The 15,780-nt window shown below is 42.4% G+C and overlaps 1 protein-coding gene across 13 annotated transcripts in view; it reads right to left on the bottom strand.

Moving 5' to 3' along the window:
- Positions 1 to 6,642: 6,642 nt before the first annotated feature.
- LOC121559508 (neural cell adhesion molecule 1) overlaps positions 6,643 to 15,780 on the bottom strand; it is a 120,085-nt gene continuing 110,947 nt past the window's right edge. For 8 of the 13 annotated variants that reach the window (XM_041872750.1, XM_041872751.1, XM_041872752.1 and 5 more), the window contains one exon: positions 13,394 to 13,985. In XM_041872750.1, the coding sequence (XP_041728684.1) occupies positions 13,906 to 13,985 (80 nt within the window). In that variant the 3' untranslated portion in view covers positions 13,394 to 13,905. Of the gene's footprint in view, positions 7,139 to 10,254; positions 10,372 to 10,684; positions 10,878 to 13,393; positions 13,986 to 15,780 lie in introns of those variants that run through there. The other 5 variants (XM_041872746.1, XM_041872753.1, XM_041872754.1 and 2 more) reach the window with 1 other exon arrangement.

The following is a 15,780-nucleotide window of genomic DNA, read 5'->3' as shown; positions in this document are numbered from 1 at the left end:
TTGTGGACCGTTTTGCCAGACAGCACAACCGCCGTATCCTGTTGCTGTAGTGTATCTATATGATATATACGCTAGTAGCGTATGAGTGCCGCTGTGAGGAAAAAGAGATATAATGAACAATAAAACAACAAGCTTGAGCTTCTTAAGACACGGTGGGTTTATCTGTTCTCAATACCACCGGTAAAATGAATGGAGTTAGTCTGGTGTCCACATGAAGTTACGTGTGTAGACAAAGAGTCTGGTGTCCATATGAAGTTACATGTGTAGACAGAGACAGTCTGGTGTCCATATGAAGTTACATGTGTAGACAGAGACAGTCTGGTTCCCATATGAAGTTACATGTGTAGACAAAGAGTCTGGTGTCCATATGAAGTTACATGTGTAGACAGAGACAGTCTGGTGCCCATATGAAGTTAAATGTGTAAACAAAGACAGTCTGGTGTCCATATGAAGTTACATGTGTAGACAGAGACAGTCTGGTGCCCATATGAAGTTACATGTGTAGACAAAGAGTCTGGTGTCCATATGAAGTTACATGTGTAAACAGAGACGGTCTGGGGTCCATATGAAGTTAGATGTGTAGACAAAGACAGTCTGGTGTCCACATGAAGTTACATGTGTCTACTTAGATGAACCCACCGTGTCTTAAGAAGCTGAAGCTTGTTTTATTTTTCATTTTACATCATCTATCTTTTTTTTCCCTCACAGTACCAGTAGTTCCACACACTACTAGAGTGTATGTATGTTTGTATGTATGTATATATATCCCACCAATCCTCTCTCAAGAGGTTTTCAAAAAGGGGCAAACTCATGTCTCAAGACCTGCTTCTGTTGGTTCCCTCTCCTGCCTGTAACTTTCCATCCACATCCCCAAAGTTTTGTGGCCCATTATGACATCACTCCATTAAGTGATTGCTGCATGTACTGCTCTAAGGAAACACTTCTCTCTCTCTCTCTCTCTCTCTCTCTCTCTCTCTCTCTCTCTCTCTCTCTCTCTCTCGATAGATAGATAGAGTTTATGATTTTATTCTTTTGAATTATCTCTGCCAAACATCTATGTACTACAAATCTTCAAGCTCCACAGATGTTTTATGGCATCCACTAAACCTCTTTAGATATTTGTAAATTATACAGTGTGATACCTTTCAACAAAAGTTTATTTTATTTTTTACCAACTATGATTTTTCCTTTTGAAAACAAGCAAAGCAAGAAAAAAAGAAACAAAATCACTCCAATCATTGCACACTTGTGTCGTTCAGACTTTGCAGGTCCAGCTTTGACATGATGATCTAACTAACACTAATATTGTAACTAATATTGTAACTGAAATATGTATGATCCTATGATGAGCGATTGCTTACTTCCCTTTCACTCTTAAAAAATTACTGAAAAAAATGTGTATAAAAAGGTATATGTAGTATATGTTTGTTTAGTGAGCATTCATGCTGTCATTTTTTCTAATGTGAACTATGGTGGAAATGTGCTGTCCTAAATGGACTTGCCCATATATGTTGTAAAGCCTTTTTTTGTACACCTGCTCATCAACTGACAGTGAAGTACACAAAGACACAGACACACACACACACACACACACACAGACACCTGTAATATTCTTGTTTTCATGTTGTTGCTGATATCCATCAGTGTTGTTCATATTGCTACATTGTGTTGACATGATTGTTGCTTTTAAACGAATGTTAACTTAATGTTTATTGTCTGCATCCTATTGGACTACTGGATGTTAATGTGTAACACGTTTCCCTGTTTATGTGCTTTAGCAATACTGTATGTCAATATGGTCATGCTAGTAAAGCCTCTTTGAATTGAATTTCTTTTCTGATTTGGTTTATTTTACCTAAATGGATACAGGGTAGTGTGTTTTGTTTATAAATCACTCAGAAAGTTTTCTTTCTTAAAACAAAATGTGGAATCAACTGTCCACAGTAGTGGGGCTTCCATAAATAGGGAAATGGCACATTGTTGTACCCTTTGTTGTATCCTGGAGTTTTGTTCACATTGAATATGAACCCTGTATTTGTACCCTGTACTTTTTAATTTTTATTTATTTATTTATTTTTTCATTTTTATGGCACTATCTCTCTTGCATCTGCACTCTTGTACAAAATACGTGTTATAATAAATGTCATATGATTTTAAAGTAAAATAAAGTTTATAATCTTTGAATATCATGTGTTGCCAGTTTTTTTATGTGTGCCCCCCTGATTAAACACTGGCCCCTCCTTGGCCCCCCTAGTAAAATGTGTCTAGAACCGCCACTGTCTATATGCCATAGGCTGCAAACGGACAGAGCCATACACTATCACGTGTTGTAAATGTATTACGCCTCGATCACACCTACAGTCTATTTGCGCAAAATAGTACGCAGCATCATCTGAATATGTGTGCAACATAAAGTTCAACATTCACCTTCTGCTTCATTTCTGTCCAGCTGTCTACGCATACAGTTTGACTAATAGGTTTGATAAATCCAAAGTATGCACCACACAGAATGCACTGCAACTGCCTCTGCAACGCAATGTTGCAAGGCAAAAGCAGCGTCCATTGGAAATGAATGTACTTCTGGTGTACCAATACACAAAACCATGTCGGTGTGATCGAAGCGTTATGCTTTGAACACACCGACTGTGTTATTGCACACCAGAAGTACATTCATTTCCATTGGAACGTTGCGTTTGCCTTGCAGAGGCAGTTCCAGTGCGTTCTGTGTGGTCAACGGGTTGAAAGCAATGATAGCAGAAGGTGAATGTTGAACAATCACACACATCTGGAGCGCTTTTCTAACGCCTCGATAGGTTCAACATTTTGGTATAACAGAAGTACATTAACTTCCAATGGAACGCTGCGTTTGCCTTGCAGCACGTTCTGTGTAGTGTATACGTTGGATTAATCGAATGTATGCATCAAACTGTATGTGTAGAACGCTTGACAGAAATGGTAGCAGAAGGTGAATGTTGAACTTCTGTTGCACACATTTTACATTTTTAGTCATTTAGCAGACGCTCTTATCCGAGCGACTTACAGTTAGTGAGTGCATACATTTTCATACTGGCCCCCCGTGGGAAACGAACCCACAACCCTGGCGTTGCAAGCGCAATGCTCTACTAACTGAGCTACAGGGGAATAAACATACATCCAGATGATGCTGGTACCATTTTGCGCAAAAACACTGTCGGTGTGATGGAGGCGTAATGTTTGTAGGGGTGGCCACTCCAACCAATATAGCCTATGCTCATTTAAATAAATGCTACGACAAATAGTTACATGATTATTGGTTATATTTTCTGACCTTCAGTGACCACTGACCCATATCCACTTAATGGGTCATGTTGAAACTCAGCCTGGGTAGTTCCGCAACAGAGCGCATCAGGTGCAAACTGAGCTCTGATAGAATCACGAATTCCTACCCCAAAACACCAACATTTAAAATTATCTAGTTACTAAAGTAAACATGAAATAATTCATTATCGCCATAATGTTAAACTGTATAGGAGCAACACATAGCCTGGGCGCACGGCACAGCACGGCTCAGTCACGTCTCTCTCTGTCTGATCGTACCGCGAGCATACTAAGCAGTCAAGTTTGTAAATCCCTGTTACTGTAACTGCGGGCAAACTTTACTCTCAATAACATGTTTGGAAATGCGACCGTGTATACAAAAACAAACACAAAGGGATTGCCATTTAGTAAATATGTAAATTAATAATTCAAAATTTTTCATGAATTGCATATAGGTTGAATAATAGCTATTTCAGAAAGTATATTCGAATCACCTGTGCAATGGCAGTATTCTTGCAATAGAGAACGTAGAAAGACAACTATTTTTCTCTATCATTCCCCTTACCTTAGTGGCCTGTTATGTCCTCATTTAGCCGATTGCATTATCATTAAGGCAACATCATGGCAAGGCAATTCACAGAACCCACTCCAAACTCATCCACACTCCAAGTAGGCAAATCATCACCCAGGCGACGTCACAGCTTTGGATTGTCCTCTGTTCCCGGTTCTATCAAGGCTGGAAAGAGAGACATCTACAGGGCAACAGTCCTCACGACCTGGGTTTTGGGAAGGGTGAATAAAAGTCAGTAGCCTTTAGATCCAGATGCAATTGAAACCAATTAGTTCAATTAACCATTATTAATCACTTAATGAAATATTATAAATTCAGATTTTTAAAATACTGGTAGAACTGCCTGGGTGATATGGATCTGACCTTGACTCATTACAATTCTATTAGTCCCTCTAGTCTAGACAGAGGAGCAACAAGAGTCACTAACTCAGGGACTCAGGGAATACAGCAACACCAACACATTATTATACTCTATTACCATCTAACATTCTCCCATCTCTTCACCTAATCTAGAAGGTAATCATTTAATAACCTTCATCAAGGAGTCATATTACTTTATCCTCAAGGATATTGATATAATCTGGCAAAAAATACTACATTTGTAAATTGTCATTTCATGCCACCTAGTGCTCACACTTGTATATTACATCTACAAACATGAGATGGGAAAAAGGGCAGACTAGTAATATAATATAATGATAGAAAACAAGGATTTGCCATGAAAACAATGGTAAACAGCGTGAGGTTCCAAAACCTTGTTTTATTTTGTAAATGGGTTAGTACTCAGACTGTACACCACTGAGAGCAGAAAGGTGCACTGGGTTTGACCAAATAAAAACAAGAGGCTCCAGAGACAGGGGACGGGGTAGGAGGATGACAACAGCAGACAGTTGTATTGTACAGGTTCTGGCATGACTGTTCCATGCCACTGAAATACTGAGGGGAATGATTGTTTACATGAAAGTGGCAGTAAAACATATTAACATTTTGGAGTGTTGTTTTCTTCTGTTGTCAGATTACCACCCTGCCCTCTGTCTCTGGTATTATAAACTCAACAGGCAGCAAGCTCATGATGCCTGCTATTGTACAAAAACAAACTAAATTCAAAGACAACATTACAGAACACTTGAACAACACCTGGGGACTAAAAAAAAGCGTTTTATAGGCCTGAACAGACCTCATTCTGATAACTCCCTCGCATAACTCAATATGAAACTCGCATTGCCTAAATAAACATAGGCATGTCTATTTGGGTTTCTGTTACACATATTTTATAAAGTACAGTTTGAATTTATCATGCCAAAAACTCAACTTATCTCCCCAGGCTGTGTTACAGGCCACAGTAGACCGCTGTGTGATGGGGAGAGATCTCCAACTGTATATATACTGTATGTGTCACAATGACCACATTAAGTCATTTGCTGTACTGTTTTTATAGATACAATAAAAAAAATTATATATACGGGTAAACCTTTCACAACAAAGCTATGCAGATATTATTTAAAGTGACGACAAGACAATCCATTGACACAGTCACAGTGCACAAGCTCGCAGTCAGGAGTGGAAAAGAAACCTTTCCATTTAGAGCGTACAAAAATGCTTTTAAAGATTTTTGCTTCAAAAACACCATTTTAAATGATAAAAGTCAGGCATTTGATTTGTTTTCTTGTGAATATGATAAGATACTAATCATAGTTGATGTTAAAACAAGGAGGTGGTGAAGCTTGGGTCATGATGAGACATTCACATAGATCACTTAAAGTTCTTCTCTACAACCTTTCTCTGTGAGAACCACTGGATCTGTTTGGCTTTGTTCTATCTTGTGTTCCACTGTGAATACCGGGACAATATTAGCTGCTCAATACGCACTTCTCCATTTAGCACAATATAGTATTCATTTCATGAACCCCCAGGTAAGGTGAGTTGAAGACATCTCATATGATAACACCTGATACATGTCTATGATAACATGACTTTCTCCGAAACCCGAAAACCTGTGGGCTGCTAGCTGGTCAGTCTCTGTCAATCAGAGCTTGCCTTGGAGCATGGAAAAGTGGTGTTAACCAAATCAATTAACTTATGTTTGAAACATGAAAACAATCTGTATGATAACCCACCTTAATACAGACATAAAGAGTAAAACAGTCAAATGTTTAAAACAAAACATTAAGAACCATTTGCAAATCAGACATGCAAACAAACTATTCGATGAGACTATTCGATGAGACTAACCCTCAAACATTTGAACAATGTAACATGGAAATAATAAAATAATGTCTATATAGTCAATCTCTTCATATATATTATACACTGAGTGTACAAAACATTAGGAACACCTGATCTTTCCATGACAGACTGACCAGGTGAATGCTATGATACCTTATTGATATCACCTGTTAAATCCGCTTCAATCAGTGTAGATGAAGGGGAGGAGACAAGTTAAATAATGATTTTTATGCCTTTAGACAATTGAGGCATGGATTGTGCATGTGTGCCATTCAGAGGGTGAATGGTCAAGACAAAATATTTAAGTGCATTTGAACGGGGTATGGTAGTAGGTGCCAGGCACACTGGTTTGAGTGTGTCAAGAACTGCAATGCTGCTGGGTTTTTCACGCTCAACAGCTTCCCATGTGTATCAAGAATGATCCACCACCCAAAGGACATCCAGCCAACTTGACACATCCGTAAGAAGCTTTGGAGTCAACATGGGCCAGCATCCCTGTGGAATCCTTTCGACACCTTGTAGAGTCCATGTCCCGACGAATTGAGGCTGTTCTGAGGGCAAAAGGGTGTGCAACTCAATATTAGGAAGGTGTTCCTAATGTTTTGTACACTCAGTGTAATGTTCCTGAATAATCCATTGTTTATCTGCAACCGCACTGAAAACAATTCTAAACTTGTAAAAACTAGAATTTTGTCTCCTATACCACTTGAGATCACTTGAATGGTGTTCTTTAGTGTTCCATGGGTGTAGAGAAACAAATCAAATGTGAGAGTAACATTTTTTGCACAATCAGATTGTGCTATTGCACAAACTCATGTTGTTGTTGTTCTGGAAATGCAGTAAGGGCACTGGAAATAAAAACTCCTGCAGACTGTAATGAGTGTTGCTGCCGCCGCCATTTTAGATGGGCTAAGGCTGCCCAATCATGCTTTGCTGTCGCTGGCGTTTGTCTGTGTGACATCGTTGTGTTCTGTGGTCACCTCTGACAGGGCTGTCTTCACCTCCGACTCCTCCACTTTACTTTTCTCCTCTCCAAATATCTTCCTGCAATGGAGAAAATGTTAGAAATGAACACTCATTACAGTCTACCTGCAATGTAATAGAAAAACAACAACATTCATAAAAAAACAACAACAGCTGTGTTCAAACAAAAAACATCCCAAATACACACATTTAAATTTTAGCAGATGCTCTTATCCAGAGTGACTTACAGGAGAAATTAGGGTTAAGTGCCTTGCTCAAGGGCACATCAACAGATTGTTCACCTAGTCGGCTTGGGGATTCGAACCAGCGACCTTTCGGTTACTGGCCCAACTCTCTTAACGCTACCTTTCCAATATATTTTTTGACAATAGCCATAGGTAGTAATTGTTAGACGATTGATACCAGCACAAGTAATATAATTACAGAGCACCTCTGAGTCAAAGCGATAGAGCAGCACTAAGGACCACATAATAACCAAATGATTGTCTGTTGCAGTGTCTGCCCTACCGTTGTATAGACATTAGGCGGGGTGAGTGAAAGATCTAGTCTTTTGGCCCTATCCCCAGCATAAGCGCAGCATTACAACACTGCTACTGCACAACCTCCACAACACGCTCTACAAGGAGTACCATACTACCATACAGTACAGTACAACTCCACATGATGTTGCACACACATCCACACAACCACTACCATGGCAATGACTACAGCACTTCTGTCACCATTACACAGGTCTCATTAATTATCACCACTGTTACCACAACTGACTACTACAATTTCACTTTACTTCACAGGACAAATGGCAAAGTGGAGACTGAGCGATAATAAAATAGAAGTTGAATGGGCACACAAAAACATTGACACGTATAAACCTCTAGAGGAAGCCATACTCGTCGTTGAGTGGAGCAGCCTTGGCCAGACTGTCTTACTCCTCCAGAGCAGGGGGGACTGAGGCCTGGAGGTCTGCCCCGAACCCGTCTCCGTTAGCCATGAAGGAGGTGGAGGAAGGGACAGGGGCAGGAAAGGGAGTGGGACTACTCTGAAACCTAGTGGGCTCTGCTGGGGGCAGGGATGGGCTCTTAGTCTCCACCCCATTGGTCAACTCTAACTCTCTGGGGCTTGGGGCTTGGGGCTCTGTGGTGGTGGGCATGTGGGTGGTCAGGGTGGGTGTTACGGTGTCGTAGGTAGTAGAGGCAGGTGTGATAGTGACCGTGGGGGCAGTTGTGGCAAAGCTCGGGGCAGTGGGAGCATTAGGGGCAGGTATGGGGCCACTTGTGGGAGCAGGAGTAGGAGTGAGAATTTCTGGGAAAAAAGGGGCAGATTTGGTTGAGTCCTCATGAACGATAGCAGCAGTCCTGTCAGCATTGAAGGCAGTAGTAGGAGCAGTAGGGACAGATATGGGAGTGTTTGTGGTAGTGGGGTCTATTTTAGGGGCAGGAGTGTGAGTGTCTTTGGTAGTAGAGTCAGGTTTGTCAGTGTCATGGGCTGGTGTACTAGAGTCCAGGACAGTGGGGGTGAACGCCGTAGGAGCAGGAGAGGGGCTGTCTGGGGCAATAGGAGCAGCTTTCCTGGTGTTTTGGGTAGGAGAGGCAGTTGAGGGGGCAAGAGAGGGACTGTCTGGGGCAGATTTCTTGGGGGCCACGGTAGGAGAGGGGGTGGAGTGGGTAGGTGTGGGGCTCTTGGGAGTGGGAGGTGAAGGAGCAGGTCTGTTAGAGTTTCGACGCCGAGGTGGTATTGGAATAGAGGACTTTCTAGGAGATTTAGGGCTATCTGTGGAACTAACAGCAGTGGCAGACATTTTGTCCTCCGCTCTAGGAGAGCTGTCTCCCAGAAGGTCTAACAGGGGGGCTACTCTAGCTGTGATGTCTGAGGTCGAGATGAGGGGGGTTGGGGGGGGCTGTGTTGGACTCTGGGGTGGGTGCCGGGGCAGGAGCAGCGGCAGGCAGGGGGTCAGTGGCTGGGGCAGACAGGGGGTCAGTGGCTGGGGCAGACAGGGGGTCAGTGGCGGGGGCAGACAGGGGGTCAGTGGCGGGGGCAGACAGGCTACAGGTGAGGGTGGTGCTCTCGCTAGAGGGGCTGTCCTGGGCGGGGTCATAGGTTGTGTTGGCTGTGTCAGAGATGGTGGCTACGGACGAGAGGGTGTCCAGAGCCAGGGCAGCAGTGTGAGCGGCCAGCCTGAGAGAGAGAGCAGGGAGAGAACAGAGACACACACTAGACACTGAGGTGACTGGGACACGACGTGAGGGACTGAGGAGGAGGGGTGGAGAGGAGGAGCAGGTAGGAGGTTAGGGTTAGGGGAGGCATGCCGTTTGAGATCACACACACAGAGCAGCCAACATCAACTTGAGAGAAAGGACACACAAGGGGGTTCCATGCAGTGAAAACACATCAAATAACAAAGGACACTGCAAATGCACAGACTAACATGGAGAACATGAACTGAAAACACAGAGGTCTTTCTAAAGGAAACCACATCACTACACACAACCACCTGAAGGGTTGAATAGAACCAGACACTCATATCATGTGACTCCAGTTTTTCAATGTCTCAGTTTTTAGACTGGTTTCATCAAGTTCACCATATACAGGAGGACAAAAGCACAGTGGATCTATCCACGTCTTTGACTGGTAGCGATTCAAACTTGATATCGAAAAGCTAAACCTCCTGAGAAATTTCCTGAGAAAATCCTCCTGAGAAAAATGTATTGTTGCAGCAAAAACACCCCCTCCCCAAAACAACCACACAAGAAACTACAACACACACAAGGATTTTTCACACTGCATGTTGTTAGACCAGGGCTATCCTTAACCCTGGGTTAAAACTAGCCTAGGGTTAGCTAACCCTCCTTTCACACAATCATTTGTTAACCCTGGGCTAAGTGCAGTGTGAATGTGACTATAGAGAAATTTCAACAAAAAGCATAAACACATGAGCACACGACGGTGCACTCTGCTTATAGGAATCACAGACATATGTATAAACCAACTGCCTATGCTCAAAAAGTCATAAACATTCCATTAATTACAATGTACTCAAAATTGTGCAGGAATACTGTGATTCTTACAAGAGGAGTGTACTGTGCTTTAGCCTAACAATGACATGTGTGTGTGTGTGTGTGTGTGTGTGTGTATGTATGTATGTGTGTGTGGGTGTCAGTATGTCAAGCTATACTCACTCTGGCTCTGTAAGGGGTGTGGTCTCATTGGGTTCTGTGGGTCCTCCTGCGTTGTGATTGGCTGTGCACTCAACCTCTGTCCTCACCTCCACTATCGGCTCTTTGGACTCGTCCTTTCTGTGGACCAAAGAGGATTCTAGGATTATTACATGGACACCATGACAACAGACTCCAGGATCTCAGTAACACAGAACTACTGCATAATGAAAATGATGTAATGCCTGATCAAGAGAAGGTAGACAATAGACAAACCATTACGGACCCAAAGATTAGCAAATGAAAACTGTGAGATTGCATCTGATTGAAGTGTGCAGAATCCTTTTTCAGTCTATGGCTGCATCCCAAATGCACCTTACTCCCTATGGACCCTGGTCCAAAGAAGTGCACTGTCTAGAGAATAGGGTGCCATATTGAGACAGTAGACACTCACAGGAATGCAGCCTTGCCCTGTTCTAGGTTGTGTCCCTTGGCCCCGCTGCCTGGCTTGCCACACAGACACATGATGAGGCCACACTTGTTGGTGAAGTAGCAGGTGACATCCACAGCCAGGAGCAGCAGGACGAAGGCCAAGATGAGGATCCCTGCCATGAGGCCCGTGGAGAGGGCAGACTCACCGTCTATATCTACAGTACAGACACAGCATGACTCACTAGGAACATATGGCACCATAGTTAGACAGCAGAATGCATGTGGACATCCTGTTAGAATATGAAACCATCTCTGTTTTCTACATAATGGTTTCATAAAACACAGACAACTCACCTGTCATGCACATTGACATAGTTTGAAGATATCACAGCATCTAATCGGATGTTTTGTAGATGTGAACTGCATACTGGTACCTTGATGTGCTCAAATTGGGAGATCAATGTCTCCTTGACAGGGCTCAAACAGACATCACATGTGACTTGTACCTTGTCTTTGGAACAGTAAAGGCATCTATCTAAATCACCTGCCCTCTAATAAATGCAAACCCATTAAGATGCATTAAATCAACTTTATTTGATATTAGTCATAACCAAAAACACCTGAAGAAAATGCATAATATGTGCTTCAAGAGATCGTTTGTAAACAACCATTTAAGTGTGGCTAGCTAGGCACTACCCCACACAATACATGATCTCTAGCGGTATCTGTCCAGTTTCCATTCTAAACAGAGCACCCTGAACTTCAGCTCCTCTGTACTTCTGCTTCATTTACAAAAAAATAGTATTAACAATTCAGTAATGACCTTAGGGTCTATTTATGATGCAGTTGTGGAACAAAATAATCACACAACTTAATTGTATAAAAACATAAATTGCTAGTTTTCAATGACATTTGTAGTTCTTCAGGAATCAATAACCACAATTGACTGCTGCAGTTCCAAATTGCTTCAATACCACTTATATGTATGTACACAATGTGTCATAATACAACAATATTAATATTAGCATATTATAACATGGTTATTTGTCTATATTTTTGTCCATGTAAAAATTAATGTCATTAAAAATCTTTACAGTACATACAATGTAGTAAGTGAAAAAAGAATATACATCCTTTATGTATAGTGGGGGAAAAAAGTATTTGATCCCCTGTTGATTTTGTACATTTGCCCACTGACAAAGACATGATCAGTCTATAATTTGAATGGTAGGTTTATTTGAACAGTGAGAGACAGAATAACAACAAAAAAATCAAGAAAAACGCATGTACATTTTTTTATTTATTGATTTGCATTTTAATGAGGGAAATAAGTATTTGACCCCTCTGCAAAATATGACTTAGTACTTGGTGGCAAAACCCTTGTTGGCAATCACAGAGGTCAGACGTTTCTTGTAGTTGGCCACCAGGTTTGCACACATCTCAGGAGGGATTTTGTCCCACTCCTCTTTGCAGATCTTCTCCAAGTCATTAAGGATTCGAGGCTGACGTTTGGCAACTCGAACCTTCAGCTCCCTCCACAGATTTTCTATGGGATTAAGGTCTGGAGACTGGCTAGGCCACTCCAGGACCTTAATGTGCTTCTTCTTGAGCCACTCCTTTGTTGCCTTGGCCGTGTGTTTTGGGTCATTGTCATGCTGGGATATCCATCCACGACTCATTTTCAATGCCCTGGCTGAGGGAAGGAGGTTCTCACCCAAGATTTGACGATACATGGCCTCGTCCATTGTCCCTTTGATGCGGTGAAGTTGTCCTGTCCCCTTAGCAGAAAAACACCCCCAAAGCATAATGTTTCCACCTCCATGTTTGACGGTGGGGATGGTGTTCTTGGGGTCATAGGCAGCATTCCTCCTCCTCCAAACAGGGCGAGTTGAGTTGATGCCAAAGAGCTCCATTTTGGTCTCATCTGACCACAACACTTTCACCCAGTTCTCCTCTGAATCATTCAGATGTTCATTGGCAAACTTCAGATGGGCATGTATATGTGCTTTCTTGAGCAGGGGGACCTTGCGGGCACTGCAGGATTTCAGTCCTTCACGGCGTAGTGTGTTACCAATTGTTTTCTTGGTGACTATGGTCCCAGCTGCCTTGAGATCATTGACAAGATCCTCCCGTGTAGTTCTGGGCTGATTCCTCACCGTTCTCATGATCATTGCAACTCCACGAGGTGAGATCTTACATGGAGCCCCAGGCCGAGGGAGATTGACAGTTATTTTGTGTTTCTTCCATTTGCGAATAATCGCACCAACTGTTGTCACCTTCTCACCAAGCTGCTTGGCGATGGTCTTGTAGCCCATTCCAGCCTTGTGTAGGTCTACAATCTTGTCCCTGACATCCTTGGAGAGCTCTTTGGTCTTGACCATGGTGGAGAGTTTGGAATCTGATTGATTGATTGCTTCTGTGGACAGGTGTCTTTTATACAGGTAACAAGCTGAGATTAGGAGTGTGCTCCTAATCTCAGTTTGTTACCTGTATAAAAGACACCTGGGAGCCAGAAACCTTTCTGATTGAGAGGGGGTCAAATACTTATTTCCCTCATTAAAATGCAAATCAATTTATAACATTTTTGACATGCGTTTTTCTGGATTTCTTTGTTGTTATTCTGTCTCTCACTGTTCAAATAAACCTACCATTAAAATTATAGACTGATCATTTCTTTGTCAGTGGGCAAACGTACAAAATCAGCAGGGGATCAAATACTTTTTTCCCTCACTGTAAACTGTCTGGTACTCACCACCATTCACTCAGTACTCTACCACAATATTCATTAATTCATAATAACATTACCACTCATTCAATACCCTAGTGTTCATTAATGTCAACTGGAAGCTCCATTTAGTTCTCTAGTGCTGAGTGCTGCTACGAGCTGTGCTATGCTGCTGAGCGGAGTGGTACAGTACTGAGTTGTAGGAGACAGCTGATACTAGCCAAGTCCCATACATGTTTGTCCTGTATAGCCAACACCTATGGTTGTTGTCAACGACCATACGTGTTGGCTATACAGCACAAACAGATCTGGAACGAGGCTAAGCTGATACCACTGCCTTTGGTTCAGTTCAGCCAATCGGGCTGGTCTGTTCTCTAGTTACTCCCCCACCCACTGAGAGACATGTGTCTGTCTAGGCATCCATCCAGAGAGATAGCCAACCAGGGCAGAGAAAGGCTAGCTTTCTTTCCTCTATGTGTGTGTGTGAGAGAGAGACCAGCGTCGCCTCATATAACTAGCTATGAGAGCAGCAACACAGCTACTATGGACAGGATGAGGGAGATCAGAGTGTATGTCACAGACGAACAGCCCTGGGTCGCTGCTCAAACCAAATATAGTCAAAACCAACCGAAAGATGCGACACACAGATTTAGAAAATAAGAATACGTAATGAGGAAAATGTTCATGTAGTGAAGTCACCAGTGTCCAAAACCAGGCAAGATGCAGAGACATAGAGAGATGGATACAGAGAAAGGGGAAGAGAGAGGGGGAAGGGGGATGGAAATTAAGAGCGGGAAACGGAGTGGAAATGGACAGAAGGGTGGGGAAATGGGATGAGAGGGAGGAGAGGAGAGAGAAGAGAAAATATGTCAAGTTTGAAAACAAAGCTGAATTGAGGAAAAAAGAAAAGTTAAAGAAGTAGTTTTAAACTGACAAGCAGTTAAAGCTAGAATCCGCAAACAATAACAATGCCGACACCCCGCCTCTGTTTTGGTAAAAAGCTGAGGGATGGGCCTAGATAAATGTAACCACTCTGAAATTCATTACAGAGCTATGGATGCAAGGACTGACCATCCATGATCTCTAAATGATAGTTTTAACCATGCTGTGAGGCTATACAGTGTTTGTTTACATTTATGTTGTTTACAAACTTAGAGTAAAAAAAGCTTACATTTTGGGTTCTGATGGGTTACAACTGTTGAACTAAGGCCATGAGGCATTTATAAGTTATATTCTTCAAGATTCAATGGGTATCTATCATTCATTTAAAAGTTTTTAAAAAAAATGTATGTAGCAACTAAGGATTCTAGCTTTAAAGCAAGTTAAAGCAAAAGCACAGCATGTGAGAGAGGACTACGCCACAAACCATGAGTTAGGTAACTGAGGGTTGAACGGTTGTGAATGGGATGCGTGTTTGTCTGGGAGGTGAGTTAGAAAGGAAAGAACAAACAGGAGAACTGAGAAGGAGGGATAAGTCCTGTTATGTTTCAGTATAGCACTCTGCATCGCCTGAGGCCTGGTAGGGGTTTGTCGCAGCATAGCTGTGTAGTGTTGCAACACAGGTGTCTGTGGGTGTCAGTAAAAGCAGTCCGTTTCAGCTAGCTAAGACCTGCTATGGTACAGGAATGCTGCTGCATCAGTTAAGGCCAAACTATGTAGCAACAGGCTGCATCCACACACATGGACAAAGACCATCCATCTACATACTGTACCCATCACTGTAGTAGGATAGACCATCCATCTACATACTGTACCCATCACTGTAGTAGCATAGACCATCCATCTACATACTGTACCCATCACTGTAGTAGGATAGACCATCCATCTACATACTGTACCCATCACTGTAGTAGGATAGACCATCCATCTACATACTGTACCCATCACTGTAGTAGGATAGACCATCCATCTACATACTGTACCCATCACTGTAGTAGGATAGACCATCCATCTACATACTGTACCCATCACTGTAGTAGCATAGACCCACCATCTACATACTGTACCCATCACTGTAGTAGGATAGACCATCCATCAACATACTGTACCCATCACTGTAGTAGCATAGACCCACCATCTACATACTGTACCCATCACTGTAGTAGGATAGACCATCCATCTACATACTGTACCCATCACTGTAGTAGCATAGGCCCACCATCTACATACTGTACCCATCACTGTAGTAGGATAGACCATCCATCTACATACTGTACCCATCACTGTAGTAGCATAGACCATCCATCTACATACTGTACCCATCACTGTAGTAGGATAGACCATCCATCTACATACTGTACCCATCACTGTAGTAGGATAGACCATCCATCTACATACTGTACCCATCACTGTAGTAGGATAGACCATCCATCTACATACTGTACCCATCACTG

Source organism: Coregonus clupeaformis, chromosome 5 (assembly GCF_020615455.1).
Source record: "Coregonus clupeaformis isolate EN_2021a chromosome 5, ASM2061545v1, whole genome shotgun sequence".
Classification (NCBI taxonomy): domain Eukaryota; kingdom Metazoa; phylum Chordata; class Actinopteri; order Salmoniformes; family Salmonidae; genus Coregonus; species Coregonus clupeaformis.
This window is presented reverse-complemented; position numbering and strand designations above follow the sequence as displayed.